At 45.2% G+C, this 16,743-nt stretch overlaps 1 protein-coding gene and 1 long non-coding RNA gene across 2 annotated transcripts in view; one reads left to right on the top strand and one right to left on the bottom strand.

The window, feature by feature from the left end:
* Positions 1-15,206, bottom strand: part of LOC139357204 (uncharacterized) — a 44,151-nt gene extending 28,945 nt beyond the window's left edge. The window contains exon 1 of the long non-coding RNA XR_011610007.1: positions 13,684-15,206. This is a non-coding gene — a long non-coding RNA (uncharacterized lncRNA). The remainder of the gene's footprint in view (positions 1-13,683) is intronic.
* LOC105468278 (crystallin gamma B) lies at positions 4,674-8,756 on the top strand. Its single transcript, XM_071072490.1, has 3 exons — positions 4,674-4,682; positions 4,778-5,020; positions 8,481-8,756. The coding sequence occupies exons 1-3, from the start codon at positions 4,674-4,676 to the stop codon at positions 8,754-8,756; spliced, it is 528 nt and encodes a 175-aa protein (XP_070928591.1).
* Positions 15,207-16,743: the final 1,537 nt, after the last annotated feature.

Below are 16,743 nucleotides of genomic sequence, written 5' to 3'. Positions count from 1 at the left end.
TCCACTGTCCGTGACCCCACTCCTAGGTTGTAAATACCCATTTGTCCTTTTTGGAGTCAGAGTTGTATACAATCTCTCTTCCCCACTGCAAAGCCCCATTGCAATGATCCCTATTCCCATCTCCATGGCCCTCTCTGAACAGTCTGCCTTACCACTTTAACAAGTGTGATAATTTTTCTTTAACAGTATGTATGACATGATTTTTTAAATCATTGGCAATACTTTACAATTTGTCATATGTCTTTAAATCCATTGTCTCATCTGATTTTCATTGTTATTCCTATTTAATAAATGGGGAAACTGAGGCTTGGGGGAGTTAAATGACTTTTCACAAGCAGTTACAGAAACTGTAGAAGTTAGTGGATGTGTGTAGCTATTGCTCCCCTGAGTGTATTCTCCACAAATAGTGCCTAGTCAACAATTTCCCAGTGTGTTTTGGTATTGTGATGAAAAAAAATTTTTTTAAAGGAAGCAGTGTGAAATCCAGACCACAGGACAAACAGGATAGGTTGTCATAAGTGGTATTGTTTTCAAGTGTTGGCTTCTCCACCAAGCTATGGTGCAGGCCCTGAAACTAAGGACAAACAGGATAGGTTGTCATAAGTGGTATTGTTTTCAAGTGTTGGCTTCTCCACCAAGCTATGGTGCAGGCCCTGAAACTATCACTCTCCCCTCCTACAACTCTAACCAGCCTAGGTGCCTATACTCCCATAGCAGAAGCTGACTATGCAACTGAGAGGACTTCAGTTCAAGGCCCAGACATTTCCATGACTTCGGAAACAGCAGATGAGGCTCTTTCACCAACCTCTTGAACCAACATTTTATTTCTAAGTATTTAATTTGATTCTCCAATAGTCTCAATATAACAATTTGCCTCAAGGCTTGTTTAGGGCTGTCACTAGTTGTGCAGGAGGTTGGAACAAATTCTTCAATATCACACGGGATAGGTTAAGGAATGGGCCAAAGCCAGCCTATAAGCACTCCATACTGTTTATCTGGCCACAGAGAGTCATGCGAGGGCCTGCGTATCTACTGGATACTGTGTAGGTTCTGTTCCAGGAGAGGGACCCCTACCCACTATAGATTTTCCTTTTTGGAGGGTAGCATGAGTCAGCAGGAGAAATACACAAGCTGCCTGGATTGACAGTATCAGCTATTCACAGGTCTCTGGGAACACCAGCTTCCCTGCACCTAGAAACTTTGGGGCTGACAGGCTCTTTGGGGCCCATAGGATATTAGGGCCCCTACCCCCTGCCAGAAGAGGAAGCCACCAGTCTTGTGAGAAGTGGGGAGAAAGTGGCTATCTACTTGCACAAACTATGGTGAAAACCCAGGTTAATTACAGGTAATTCTGCTCTTTGAATTATAATGCTCATTAATGTGCCTGAATTATAATGCTCATTAACATTCCAAGTCAAAGGCAGGCTCTCTGATTTGTGTGATCTAGGCACTGAACAAATTTTATCTTCAGTTAGGCGTTTATACATTATATAAGATTTTATGAAGCCATAATAACAAGATCATGCACTAATTTCTTCTTTCTTCTCTTTTATTTTTCATCTTCTTTCTTCTTTTTCATTTTTCAAAGGTGACCAGCTCCCAGTACCAGGCAAGGAGGTCTCATGTTGGAGCTCCCTGAAGACTATTTCCACATCCATGATTAGTTCATCTCAAGGATATCTTCTCCCAATCCCTAGACCTATAAAAGACCCTGAATCTTCTGTGAGATGCCCAACTGTAGGGGAGAAAATTCCTACTGAGGCTCCAAACAAAACAGGAATTTCACCACTAGGGGAAGACAAATGTCAAAGTGAGCCCTTCAGGAAGAGTCCCAACTGATGCTGAAATATGTTTAATCCTTAAATTTCTTCTATTAGAATCAATGAGATTTTGACCTTGTGTTGCTAATACTTACTTTAATTTATCTTTCTTTCATAGGATTACTGATTCTTCTACGTATCAGAACCAGAGATTGGTTTAATTTGTATGACTTAAAGGATGTTTCTCTAGGGTCCTAAATCACTTAAACATCATACTACAGATAAAAATCTGGGTAATTTTAAATCAGATCAATGCTTACTACATGATAGTTCATCATCATCCTCAAACACTAACCTATGAATCACACTGAATATGTTAGGTCTTACATAAAACAGGGTTGTTAATTTGGTCTCTAAGAGTTAGAACTTTCAGCACATAAGGACTGTTTACATTGTTTTAGTGAGTCCACTAAAGTGAGTCCACTGGGTGAATGATATCCTCCTGAATACTGACTAGACCTCAAGCATGGGTATAGCTAACCAATAGACAGTCTATTTTTCATTCAGTTTCTCTTCACCAAAAAAAAAAAAAAAAGTTATTAAAAGGCTAAAAGTGATCACCTTATTCAGTACTACTATCACTTTATTTGAAAGATGACTTAGAAGAAAACAAGAGAATGCTACATAGTATAAATAACACTGTACAACCACACATGGGTTTGACATATAAAAAAGCTGGGATGATAAAATATCAAAATGTTAACTGCAGTTATCTCAGCTTTATTTTCTTCTTGTAGTGGACACTGTGGTGCTGCCTGGACTTCCACTGTGAACTGAAGCACTCCTTCTCCCAGATACTGACAGTGTAAAGCGAGTTTGTCTCCAAGAATTTTCCTCTGCTGGAGGAAGCTGCCTTGCCCAAAGTTACACTTCTCCACGGCAGCAGCCCACATGAAATTACTGGTCAATGCAGAGGCACAGATTCCCAGTCCACTTGCCTAAGTTCCTGACAACTCTAGCCCTAGCCTTCCCTGTGGGATCGGATGAGGTCACCATTATTGCAATAGCTCTCTCTCAGCTCACACTTATAACTGCCTGCAGGGGTCCCTTCTGACCAGCTGATAGAGTGGGGGAAGGCTGAGCTTGACACACTAATAAATTGGCATGGCATTTGGGTGCAAGCCCCAAATAGAATGTTGCTGCAGAATAGCTCACTGAGGAGCCACCCTCAAGACAGCAGTGAGGGAAATCCTCCCAAAAGGCAACCTTGAGGCAGTGCACCTGGCTGCGCTCGCAGTGCAGAAAGAAAAGTAGCCCAAGGTCAAGCATATATGGAATTACTGAGCAGTAACGTGTGGCTTGGCTGGCTGGTCCAGGGCCTGGAAGGAGAAAGATGAAGATTAGGAACAAGAAGGTCTGGGGTAGAGGAATGTGCAGGCAGATATGGGAGTCGGCACAAAGGGCGAAGATAGTTGTATCCCATGTGAAGGCCCATTGTCAGGCATCCACCATTGAAGAGGCACTAAACAACCAAGTAGACAGAATGATGTGGTCATTTGATACCAGTCAGCCTCTGCCATCAGTCACCCTACTACTGGCAGTCAGCTCACTAACAGAGCGTTCATAGTGGTATGGATGAAGGCTATGCATTAACTCCTACTTATTAAGGCTAATCCAGCCATTTCCACCGTAGAATGTCCAATCTGCCAGCAATAGGGACCAACTCTGAGCCCTTTTGGTCCCACGCCTTGAGAAGACCAATCAGCCACTTAGTGATAACATTTGAGGCAGAGCAGGGACACCAAACAGCAGGCAGGACTCTGGACAGCCACCAGCAGAAGGAGGGATTTAGGCCCTTAGAAGATCTGAAAGGGGGAAGAAAGCCACAATTATCTGTTTTTGTCCATGTCAGAGCCAAGTATTGAGGGCCTGCAATGTGCCACTCTTCTGCTCTAGGGCTCGGGGGTGGAAACGAACAAGAAATAATACCCCAGCCCCCAGAAGCCTACAAACTTCCAGGCAAGTATCAGTTTCATTCAAGACAAGCCCCCAAATACCAACAATGATGATCACAGAGTTTTGTGGGGTTTTTTTTGAGACAGGGTCTTGCTCTGTTGCTCAGGCTGGAGTCCAGCGGTGCAATCACGGCTCACTGCAACTTCGACCTCCTGAGCTTAAGCGATCCTCTCACCTCAGTCTCCCAAGTAGCTGGAACTACAGGTATGCGCCACTATGCCAGGATGATTTTTGTATTTGTTGTAGAAACGGGGTCTCACCATGTTACCTAGGCTGGTCTCTTAACTCCTGAGTTCAAGCAATCCACCTGCCTCAGCCTTCCAAAGTGCTGGGATTATAGGTGTGCGCCACCTCGTCTGACTGATCACAGAATTTGGAATTTGAACTAAGCTTTATGGTTTTTAACGCACTTTCACAAATTACTTCACTTGATTTAATAAGCAATTTAAGATTGCTTGTTATTTAAATTCTGGCTTTTAAAACTAAAACACACACACACACACACACCACGCACCCGTCCCTGAGCAGAATTCATTACTTAGTTTAATGGCCTTTGAGAAGTCAATTAAGCAGAGTAAACTATAAAGGAAAAGCACAGAGACAGAATTTCGCCCATCCTTTTGCTCAACTAAAAGTGTACTCTATTCATTTCGATGGCAACAACAGCTTTAGTGAATTAGAACAACCCGAACCTACCAGAAAGAATGAGAGTAAACCATTCAGCCAACCCCAGTGACTGGGGGAGGGAGAGGGACGAGCTTGCAAATCCCCTTACTCACCATAATGGGCCCTTTTGTGTGATTTCCTGTGGAGGCAGCAGTCAGGGCTGCTATATATACAGTGACATTCCCCCAGTCCCACACAGCAACCAGAAAACATCTGCTTACTTCCTTCAAAATGGGAAAGGTAAGTCCTGGGTACTGGATACTCAGCCTTGGCCTTAATGCAGTGGCCTCAGTGGGGGCCAATCACTCCATGCTGCCATATCTTCCATTTTTCAGATCACCTTCTACGAGGACAGGGCCTTCCAGGGCCGCAGCTATGAATGCACCACAGACTGCCCCAACCTACAACCCTATTTCAGCCGCTGCAACTCCATCCGGGTGGAGAGCGGCTGCTGGATGATCTATGAGCGCCCCAACTGCCAGGGCCACCAGTACTTCCTGCGGCGAGGGGAGTACCCCGACTACCAGCAATGGATGGGCCTCAGCGACTCCATCCGCTCCTGCCACCTCATTCCCCCGGTGAGTATGGCTCTGTCTTCGCCTTCCATCTTTTTGGAAATAAAAGCTATTTAATGATATTATTCTTTTTTTTTTCTTTTTTTTTTTTTGAGAGGGAGTCTTGCTCTGTGGCCCAGGCTGGGGTGCAGTGGCCGGATCTCAGCTCACTGCAACTTCCGCCTCCCAGGTTCAAGCAATTCTCCTGCCTCAGCCTCCCAAGTAGTTGGGATTACAGGTGTGTACCACCACGCCCGGCTACTTTTTGTATTTGTAGTAGAGACGGGGTTTCACCATGTTGCCCAGGCTGATCTCGAACTCCTGGCCTCAAGTGATCTGCCCACCTCAGCCTCCCAAAGTGCTAGGATTACAGGTGTGAACCACCACATTCGGCCTATTTAATCACATTATTCTTAAACCTAATATTTCTAACTAGAGGACAGAAAATGGAAGTGACACAGTACATGCAGGCCAGTTTAGAAGGGTGTCTCAGATGGGAAGCCGTTCTTCATGAACTCTGTGTTGGTTTTTTAAAAATCATATGCTCCCAGATTTTATATTTTAAACATAATCAAAAAGCTGAAAGAGCAAAGACTAATTAAGAAAAAGCAGGACATGGAGGAGACTAAATTTACCATCTATTCAAGATAAAATGTATTAAATGTTCATTTCAAGCCATATCAAGTCAGAAATCAAATATATCAAAATGTATAAATATAACCTGGGACTGTGTAATTGATTAAAAAATACTTTTGCGGCTCGGCACGGTGGCTCACGCCTGTAACCCCAGCACTTTGGGAGGCCGAGGCCAGCAGATCACAAGGTCAAGATATCAAAACTCTTTGATCTCTACAAGGACAGGTCAACATGGTGAAACTCCATCTCAACTAAAAATACAGAAATTAGCTGGGTGTGGTGGTGTGCGCCTGTAATATCAGCTACTCAGGCGGCTGAGGCAGGAGAACTGCTTGAACATGGGAGGTGCGGGTTGCAGTGAGCCGAGATCGTGCCACTGCACTCCAGCCTGGCGACACAGCAAGACTCCATCTCAAACAACAACAATAACAAACTTCTGCTTGCTTTGTCTTACTTTTCTATTTAATTATTCCTCCTGAGAAGATAGGATCCTGTCTTCTGATTTCTATTCTAATTTAATGGTCAGTACCTATTAGCTTACTTAGAGGTATAAATTAGAGAAAAGGCCAAATCTGAAAGTAAAGTTTGAGATTCCATATATTCTGAGGAGTGACTGCAGAGTTCTTAGAATTGTGGCATGTGGGAGGCATGGGATACAGTGTCATAAAAACAGAATTTAGGCCGGGCGCGGTGGCTCAAGCCTGTAATCCCAGCACTTTGGGAGGCCGAGACGAGTGGATCACGAGGTCAGGAGATCGAGACCATCCTGGCTAACACGGTGAAACCCCGTCTCTACTAAAAAAAATACAAAAAACTAGCCAGGCGAGGTGGCGGGCGCCTGTAGTCCCAGTTACTCGGGAGGCTGAGGCAGGAGAATGGTGTGAACCTGGGAGGCTGCGCTTGCAGTGAGCTGAGATCCGGCCACTGCACTCCAGCCTGGGCGACAGAGCCAGACTCCATCTCAAAAAAAAACAAAAAAACCCAAAAAAAACAGAACTTAATGAAGGTGATACTTGCTGCTGAGGGAAATAAGTTGAAAGCAGGAGGCTAGAAAGGAAACTTAAAAGTCAGCTAGGTTGAAATTTGAACCGAAGGCTGGGTGCGGTGGCTCACGCCTGTAATCCCAGCACTTTGGGAGGCCAAGGTCAGGAGGTCAGGAGTTCAAGACCACCCTGGCAAATATGGCGAAACCCCCTCTTCTAAAAATACAAAAATTAGCTGGGCGTGGTGGTGCGCACCTATAGTCTCAGCTACTTGGGAGGCTGAGGTGGGAGGGTCACTTGAGCCCAGGAGGTTGAGGGGGCTGGGACCCATGATCATGCCACTGCACTCCAGCCTAGGTGACAGAGGGAGGCCCTGTCTCAAGAAACAAATATAGATGTGTGTGTGTGTGTATAATAGTGAACCCCAAATATCTGAGACAGGTCTCAGTCAATTTAGAAAGTTTATTTTGCCAAGGCTGGTCGTGGTGGCTCACGCCTGTAATCCCAGCACCTTTGGGAGGCCAAGGGTGGTGAATCACCTGAGGTCGGGAGTTTGAGACCAGCCCGACTAACATGGAGAAACCTCTACTAAAAATACAAAATTAGCTGGACATGGTGGCGCATGCCTGTAATCCTAGCTACTCGGGAGGCTGAGACAGGAGATTTGCTTGAACCTGGGAGGCAGAGGTTGCGGTCAGCCGAGATCGCGCCATTACACTCCAGCCTGGGCAACAAAAGCAAAACTCCATTTCAAAAAAAAAAAAAAAAAAAGAAACAAAGTTTATTTTGCCAAGGTTGAGGACGCACCCATGACACAGTCTCAGAAAGTCCTGAGACATGTGCCCAAGGTAGCTGGGGGAACAGTTTGCTTTTTATACATTTTAGGGAGACATGAGACATTAATCAATATGCGTAAGATGTAAATTGATTCAGTCTGGTAAGACAGGAAGTAGGGGCTTCCTGGTTAGATGTAGCTAAGAGACAGAGCGGGGCGCGTGACTCACCCCTGTAATCCCAGCACTTTGGGAGGCTGAGGTGGGTGGATTGCCTGAACTCCTGACAGAGTTCAAGCCCAGCCTGGCCAACATAGTAAAACCCTGTCTCTACTAAAAATACAAACTGAGCGTGGTGGTGCGTGCCTGTAATCCCAGCTACCTGGGAGGCTGAGGCAGGAGAATCACTTGAACCCAGAAGGCGGAGGTTGCAGTGAGCTGAGATTGCGCCATTGTACTTCAGCCTGGACAACAAGAGCGAAACTCTTGTCTCAAAAAAAAGGTAGATAAGAGACAAAAGGTTCTTTTGAGTCCTTGATCAGTTTTCCGCTGAATACACAATTCAGTCTGGCTGGATGAATCCGCATCTTCGCCTAAACAGTAGGGGAAAGGCAGCAATAAGAGATGCATTTGTCTCAGGTGAGCCTCAGAGGGGTGACTTTGAATAGAATGGGAGGCAGGTTTGCCCTAAGCAGTTCCCGGCTTGACTTTTTCCTTTAGCTTAGTGATTTTGGGGTCCCAAGATTTATTTTCCTTTCATTGTATATACATAATATGACCCTTAGCTTTCCAGTGACTGTTTTCTCCTTTGAGAAAGGCTTTCTCAAATAACAGCGACTAAAGTGATGTGATAAATTTTATTGTAAGCAAATCTTAATTCCCGAAGACCTAGCTCCACCCATGAATCATTAGACTCAGTGGTGGGTGACTGGGGGTGGGACAGCTCCTTAACTTTGCAACATGGTTGTTCTAGAAGCAAACTTGGCCTGGGAGAACTTCTGGGCGGTTGTGGCCAGGGAGGTGTAGGGACTGGAGCTTCAATTTCCAACTATTTTTGTTCGTTTACTCTTGCTTTTCTGTCTGCCACTCCAGCACTCTGGCACTTACAGAATGAAGATCTACGAGAGAGATGAATTGAGGGGACAAATGTCAGAGCTCACAGACGACTGTCTGTCTGTTCAGGACCGCTTCCATCTCACTGAAATTCACTCCCTCAATGTGCTGGAGGGCAGCTGGATCCTGTACGAGATGCCCAACTACAGGGGGAGGCAGTACCTGCTGAGGCCGGGGGAGTACAGGAGGTTTCTTGACTGGGGGGCTCCAAATGCCAAAGTTGGCTCTCTTAGACGAGTCATGGATTTGTACTGAAGTATTTACATTCTCCACTTTTTTCCTTTAAAATCTAATAAAATATTTAGCTTGTGTTTCTGGCACTAGTAGAGCCCTATCTATTAAGCATTTATAAGTGATAATGGCACTCAGCCAAACATAGTCACATGTTTTCAAGATGGGAAGCAATCTTTTATAAGAAGAATAATGCAGAGATATTATTTCCAGCACTCTTCTAATGACTAAAACATGTTGGCTCAAATAAAAACTCAGTTCACTTGGGCTCAGGCCATTTGTAGTTAGTCTCACAAGGCCAGATTTGCAGCTACAGTGGTGAATTTGTACTTTTTGAAACACCTCCAAGTTATCCCTCCAGGTTATCCCTATTGTCTTCTGTAATAGTACAAGCCTTAGTTGACGAGGAAAGTTGTTCTCAGCATCTGGACTCCTACCTTAGCTCCATAAACAAATAGATGAACTGGTCCACCACTCTTACCTATTGCACTCCTATCCTCCTAACAGTCACCATCCCTTTCCTCTCACTTCCATCGCCAATATCTCATTGCACTGTGAGATTTCCAGTCCAAATAGAATTCACTGTGTTTTCGCTATAGGTGCTTTGTGGAAGAATTTCAGGACATTTACAAAAACCACATGTGCATGGGGAAACTCAGCCTCATGTCATTTCAATAGAGAGTAAAGTATTATGATTACACATAGTAAATAATACAAAGTGGTCAGGTGTCGTGGCTCACGTCTGTAATCCCAGCACTTTGGGAGGTCAAGGTGGGCAGATCACAAGGTCGGGAGTTCAACACCAGCCTGGCCAACATAGTGAAACCCCGTCTCTACTAAAAATAAAATACAAAAATTAGCCTGGCATGGTGGCGTGTGCCTGTAATACCAGCTACTCAGGAGGCTGAGGCGGGAGAATTGGTCGAACCCAGGAGGCAGAGGCTGCAGTGAGCCGAGATTGTGCCACTTCACTACAGCCTGGGCGACACAGCAAGACTCCATCTCAGAAAAAAAGAAGAAAATAATACTAAGTGGAAAATAAGCAACTGAAATTTTCTGGAAAACTTCGTTTGAGTGTATGTTTGTTTTCTTTGGTTTTTAAAAATGAATTAAGGTTAGCCAGGCACAGTGGCATGCACCTGCAGTCTCAGCTACTCAGGAGGCTGAGGCAGGAAGATAATGTTTGAGCCCAGGAGTTCAAGCCTAGCCTGAGCAACAGAGCAAGAGTTCGTCTCTTCCAAAAAAAAAAAAAAAAAAAAGACTCAAAGTTGCTAATAAAAAATTATGGTACATTTTAAAAATTCAAAATAAGTGAATGAGGAAATTGGGTCAGAGGCAACACAAGAGAAGAGATGAGATGGAGCCAAGAGTGAAGTTCGAACCCGAGTTGCATGCTGTGAGGTGCTATGTTCAGTGTAGATAGATCCAGACTTGGATCCAGCAGCCATCAAGGCAGAGAAGAAAACAAGATTCGACAATTAATTATTCAAGACAAGCCTAATCAATGTCAGTACCAAAACCTAAAAGAAAGTTTTCTTGTGAGTCCTCATAAGGAGAGTACTAAGTAAACACCATCCTCAACAACATCCTGCAGAAATTAAATAAAGTTTTGTGGATGTTCCATATAAGGTTCATCAATAAAACAAACAAATGGCTTCAGATCAAAATTTATCGGAAGTACTCCATCCTTTGAGATTCTAATGAATTGCCTCAAATCCTATCTTACATGGGGTGGGAGCTTTGTGTACCCACTTCCACCAACGTATCTATAACCTAATGTCTTTGGTAATTCTGGAAAAGGAATGAGTCGATCATGCTTCTCTCAGGAGCCCCTCACTCTGAACTCCTGCCTCAGCTTTGGGTGGGTCATATTGCCCTCCTACGTGTGCTGCTATTCTGTCCTCATGCACCACGCTGACCCACATGCGGGACAGAGCTCCTTTTCCTTTAACTTCTGAACCATCTCTCACATGAGGTACTGATGTGTGCAGCTGGCTTTATAATAAAGGGTATGGGAGCACAGTGCAAGTTTACATCATAACAGTACATTGACACAAATGTAATATTAGATTGCCCTATAGGCTTCAACCTACTGCTGGGTGGTCTGCCTTCTCTCCCTTTCTTGTTCCTCTCTTCTTGGCTGGCAGCCATACCCACAGGGCTGTTCATTTTTTTTTTTTTTTTTTTTGAGACAGTTTCACTCTTGTTCCCCAGGCTGGAGTGCAATGGCACGATCTCGGCTCAATGCAACCTCTGCCTCCCACATTCAAGCGATTCTCCTGTCTCAGCCTCCCGAGTAGCTGGGACTACAGGCACCAGCCACCATGCCCAGCTAATGTTTGTATTTTTAGTAGAGACAGAGTTTCACCATGCTGGCCAGGCTGGCCTCAAACTCCTGACCTCTGGTGATCCACCCACCTCGGCCTCCCAAAGTGCTGGGATTACAGGCGTGAGCCACCATGCCCAGCCCTGTTCATTTTTGATAGAACCCTCATCCATCCATGTGCTCAAGGTCTCTATATCCAACACCCAAGGGGCTTATGACAGACTAGTGTATCATTTGTTTCTTAAATTGGGTTATTTATTTATTTGAGACAAGATCTTACTCTGTCATCCAGGTTGGAGTGCAGTGGCACAATCACAGCCCACTGCAGCCTGCATCTCCAGGGTTCAAGCGATCCTCCCACCTCAGCCTCCCAGATAGCTGGGATTACAGGTGCACACCACCATGCTCAGCTAATTTTTTTTATTTCTAGCAGAGACAGGGTCTTGCCATGCTGCCCAGACTGGTCTCAAACTCCTGAGCTCAAGCGATCCTCTTGCCTGGGCCTCCCAAAGGGCCAGAATTACAGGTGTGAGCCACCACATCCAGCCATAAATTTGGTCATTTGTTTTGGTTTTGGGTTTCTGTTTTGTTTTTTTTTTTGAGATGGAGTCTCACTCTGTCACCTGGGAGGGAGTTCAGTGGTGCAATCTCAGCTCACTGCAACCTCTGCCTCCCAGTTCAAGCAGTTCTCCTGCCTCAGCCTCCCAAGTAGCCAGGACTATAGGCGCACACTACCACGTCCAGCTAATGTTTGTATTTTTAGTGGAGACACAGTTTCACCATGTTGGCCAGTCTGGTCTCAAACTCCTGACCTCAGGTGATCCACCCAACTCAGTCTCCCAAAGTGCTGGGATTACAGGCGTGAGCCACCGCGCCCGGCCTACTCTGGGTCATTTTTGAGGGTGAAAGTATATATTAATAATTACACTGGGACAAGAGGCATGAACCAAGACTGTTCTATGCAAACTGGGATGCATGTTTAGCCTACTGTGTGTGTGTGCGTGTGTTACAGTTTAGCCTACTGTATGCGTGTATATATAGTGAAAATACAAATATATATAAAGATTTATTTCCTGAAAAATCATCAGAATCTAGGATTATTTAGTGTTACTCTTCCTAAATCTCAGTTCTTTAACCTTTAAACTCGCAATAATAGTGATGGCTTCCTGGAGATTAATCAGAGTCCTGTTTGTCAACAATATGTCAAACATAATTTAGAAAACCAAAAGCTCCTTAAAGTGCTGAATTTTACACTATTTTCCTAGAAGACATAAAATCACATATTTTGGCTGGGCACAGTGGCTCCCACCTGTAATAAAAGTAATTCACCATCTTTAGGCATGAAAATTATTCTAAAACATCTGAACTGAAAGGGATTACAGTCCCCGAATCTCTTTGATCAAGTCATTATTCTTAGAAACGTGTTGCTCCTATCCCTGGGATACAGGCAAAGAAAAAGATGTTCTCCTCCTAAATCCAACATACAGAGAAAGTCAATACTGGGGAGTGACCTGGGGAAGACATTATGCCGAAACTAGCTCCTAATTCTACCCTTCACTCCTCCTCTTCCTCCTCTGTTTAAAGTAAATCCTGGGGCCTCAAAGAGTGGAATGTTAGAAGAGATAACCGATAGAATCCCACTAATCTTTTTCCCCATTGAGATGAACCAACAATTTGAGATAACCTTCGTATTCTGCATTCCAGGTACCCTACACACACCAGCTTTTCCTGCGTAGCCTAGTTTGTCCAGATTTAAGTCTTTTTCTTCCTTTTTTCCCTCTTTCCTCCCTTTGAATTTATGATGTCCTCTTGCCTGTTTAATGTGATAAAAGGCCCACCAAGCAAAGACACTGAAGTAGCAGCTATTACATAAAGTAAGTGCCAAGAACTGTTGTGCTGAGTTATGCCCTCAAAGAGTTCCCCTCTTAGGGGCTGCTTCTACAATTTTCCTGCCCTGTTACCATGGGTTTAGGTGCTGATGTTAGCATGTGTCCCATTCTCACCCTTTCTGTCCTTGGAAGGTCAATTATTTTCTTCTTTGTGGGTTTGTCAAAGCAAAAGTGTCAATCACAACCACCTGTTGCTTAAAGACGACATGCATTGTCAATTTTTTCCAAGAGGACTATTATAAGGACTCAAGCAGAGGTGGGTCGATGATTACCCCCCGTCTTCTTGTCCTTTATTACATGGCCATCAAAGACAAATTGAGAAAGACAAGTAGATGCTAGGGCCTCTGTTACGGTGATCCTTGGTCCCTTATCCAGTCTCTTTGTTTGGGACACTTTGGTCTACACCGTTGCCACCTAAATGACCTCTGCTCATTTAACCAAGCACACAGTCAAGCACATACTGCATAACTATGTTTTGTCATTATGGCATACACAATGATGGACCACATATGTAATAGTAGTCCGATAAGATTACAATAGAGTTGTAAAATACCTTTCGCCTAATGACGTCATAGTGTAACATCTTAGTGCAACACATTACTCACGTATCTGATGATGCTGGTGTAAATAAACCTCCTGTGCTGTCAGCAGTATAAAAGCATAGCATATACAATTATATACATAATACTTGATAATAAGCAAATATGTTACTGATTTACGGATTTACTATACATACTTTCTTTTTTTAAGATGGAGTTTCACTCTTGTTGCCCAGGCTGGAGTGCAATGGTGTGATCTCAGCTCACTGCAACCTCTGCCTCCGAGATTCAAGTGATTCTCCTGTCTCACCCTCCCGTAGCTTGGATGACAGGTGTGCACCACCACGCCCAGCTAATTTTGTATTTTTAGTAGAGATGGGGTTTCACCCTGTTGGCCAGGCTGGTCTCGAACTCCTGACCTCAGGTGATCTGCCCACCTCAGCCTCCCAAAGTGCTGGGATTACAGGCATGAGCCACCGTGCCCGGCTTGCTATACTATAAAGTGATGATAAAACGTATTCTCCTCCTACTTATATTTAAAAAAAAAAAAAGAAAAAAATTAACTGTACAGCCTCAAGCAAGGCCTTCACCAGGTATTACAGAAGAAATCATTATCCTAGGTGACAGAAATTCTGTGTCCGGAATTGGTGGGTTCTTGGTCTCACTGACTTAAAGAATGAAAGCAGCAGACCCTCGCAGTGAGTTAAGTTACAGTTCTTAAACACGGTGTTGTCCAGTGTTTGTTCCTTCAGACGTTCAGATGTGTCTGCAGTTTCTTCCTTCTGGTGGGTTTATGGTCTCGCTGACAGGAGTGAAGCTGCAGACCTTCACAGTGTTATAGCTCTTATAGGCAGTGCGTCTGGAACTGCTAGTTCTTCTCCGTGGCTTTGTGGTCTTGTGGACTTCATGAGATAAGCTGCAGACCTTCATGGTGAGTGTCACAGCTCATAAAAGCAGCATAAACCCAAAGAACCAGCACCAGCCACATTCATTGTAAAGAGCAAAAAAATAAAGCCACCACAGTACCGACACGGACCAAAGCCGTTTGCCACTGCTAGCTCGTGCAGCCTGCTTTTATTCCCCTATCTGACCCCACCTGCATCCTGCTGATTGGTCCATCTTACAGAGAGCTGATTGGTCCATTTTACACAGAGCTGATTGGTCCATTTTGGCAGAGTGCTGATTGGTGCATTTACAATCCCTGAGCTAGACACACAGTGCTGATTGGTGCATTCACAATCCTTTAGCTAGACACAGAGTGCTGGACAGAAAAGTTCTCCAAGTCCCCACTAGGTTACCTAGACACAGAGTACTGATTGGTATATTTACAAACCCTGAGCTAGACACAAAGTACTGATTGGTGCATTTACAAACCCTGAGCTAGACACAGAGTGCCCAGTGGTGCATCTACAATCCTTTAGCTACAGAGTGCTAGACAGAAAAGTTCTCCAAGTCCACACTAGGTTAGCTAGATACAGAGTACTGACTGGTGTATTTACAAACCTTGAGCTAGACACAGGGTGCTGATTGGTGTATTTACAATCCCTCAGCTAGACATAAAAGTTCTCCAAGTCCTCAATAGACTCAGGAGCCCAGCTGGCTTCACCTGGTGGATCCTGCACCAGGGCTGCAGGCAGAGCTGCCCGCCAATCCCACACAGTGCACCCGCACTTCTTAGCCCTTGGGCGGTTGATGGGACTAGGCGCCACCGAGCAGGGGGTGGCGCTGGTAGGGGAGGCTCCGGCTGCTCAGGAGCCCACGGCCTGGGTGGCGGGCAGCAGCGGGGGGTGGGCGGGGAAGCTCGGGCATGGCGGGCTGCAGGTCCCGAGCCCTGCCCCGCGGGGAGGCAGCTGAGGCCCGGTGAGAATTCAAGCACAGTGCCAGCGAGCTAGCACTGCTAGGGGACCCAGCGCACCCTCTGCAGCTGCTGGCCCAGGTGCTAAGACCCTCACTGCCCGGGGCTGGCAGCCCCCGCCTGCCGCTCTGAGTGTGGGCCCTGGCCTGTGATACCTGTGGGCAGCTCCGACTCCCGCCTACGCCTCTCCCTCCACACCTCCCCACAAGCAGAGGGAGCCGACTCCAGCCTCGGCCTCGGCCAGCCCAGAGAGGAGCTCCCACAGTGCCATGGCAGGCTGAAGGGCTCCTCAAGCGCTGCCAGAGTGGACGCCAAGGCTGAGGAGGCACCAAGAGCGAGGGCTGCTAGCATGTTGTCACCTCTCAATTCCATGTGTGTTTTTGCCCCTGAAGACCTTCCAGTGGGACAAGATGTGGAAGTGGAAGACAGTGATATTGATGATCCTGACCCTGTGTAGGCCTAAACTAATATGTGTGTTTGTGTCTTAGTTTTTCACAAAATTTTAAAAAGTAAAAGGCCAGGTGTGGTGGCTTACGCCTGTAATCCCAACATGTTGGGAGGCCGAGGCAGGCAGATCACTTGAGCCCAGGAGTGGAAGGTTCTTGTATCAGTTCGAATCCCAAGAGCGCGTCAACAGGCAACACGAGGAGGTGTGGAGCAACATGCTGTTTTAATGAGCACCTGGGTGCAGGCCGGGTGAGGCCTAAAGTGGTGTCAGCACCAAGTGAGGAGGGCGCAAAGGTTTTATAGTCTCCTGTAAACAGGAAGTGTCCTAGTCTGACGTAACTACAACGTTGTACCCAGATGGCCTCTTTCTCTATCTTGATCTTCAGGGATACTTGTCTTCCAGCCAGCTCTTTCCTGCTTCTGCTATCTTGCTGGTGCACGCTGCTGACACAAGTGGCCTTGCACCTTGGGACTGGGCCTGAGAAGGGAGGGGTTACTCATCCCCTTAAGCTTTCAGACCCTAGGGGGAATCTTACAAGGAGTTTGAGACCACCCTGGGCAACATAGCAAAACCCCATCTCTATTAAAAAAAAATAGAAAAAAGTTTATATAATAAGGATAAAAAGAAAGAAAACATGTTTGTACAGCTATACAATGCTTGTGTTTTAAGCTACATATTACTACAAAAGTGTCAAAAATGTTTAAAATGCTTAAAAGTTGATGAAGTTACAGTATGCTAATGTTAGTTTATTATTGAAGAAAGAAAAGCATTTTAAAATAAATGTTGTGTACCTAAGTGCACAGTGTGTAGAAAGTCTACAGTGGTGTACAGTAATGTCCCAGGCCTTCACATTCATTCACCCTCACTCACTGACTCACCCACAGCAACTTCCAGTCTTGCAAGCTCCATTCATGGTAAGTGTCCTATACAGGTGTACAATTTTTTATCGTTTAT

This window comes from Macaca nemestrina, chromosome 11, assembly GCF_043159975.1.
Source record: "Macaca nemestrina isolate mMacNem1 chromosome 11, mMacNem.hap1, whole genome shotgun sequence".
Lineage (NCBI taxonomy): Eukaryota > Metazoa > Chordata > Mammalia > Primates > Cercopithecidae > Macaca > Macaca nemestrina.
The sequence above is the reverse complement of the archived record's forward strand: the minus strand, read 5'-3'. Positions and strand labels throughout refer to the sequence as shown.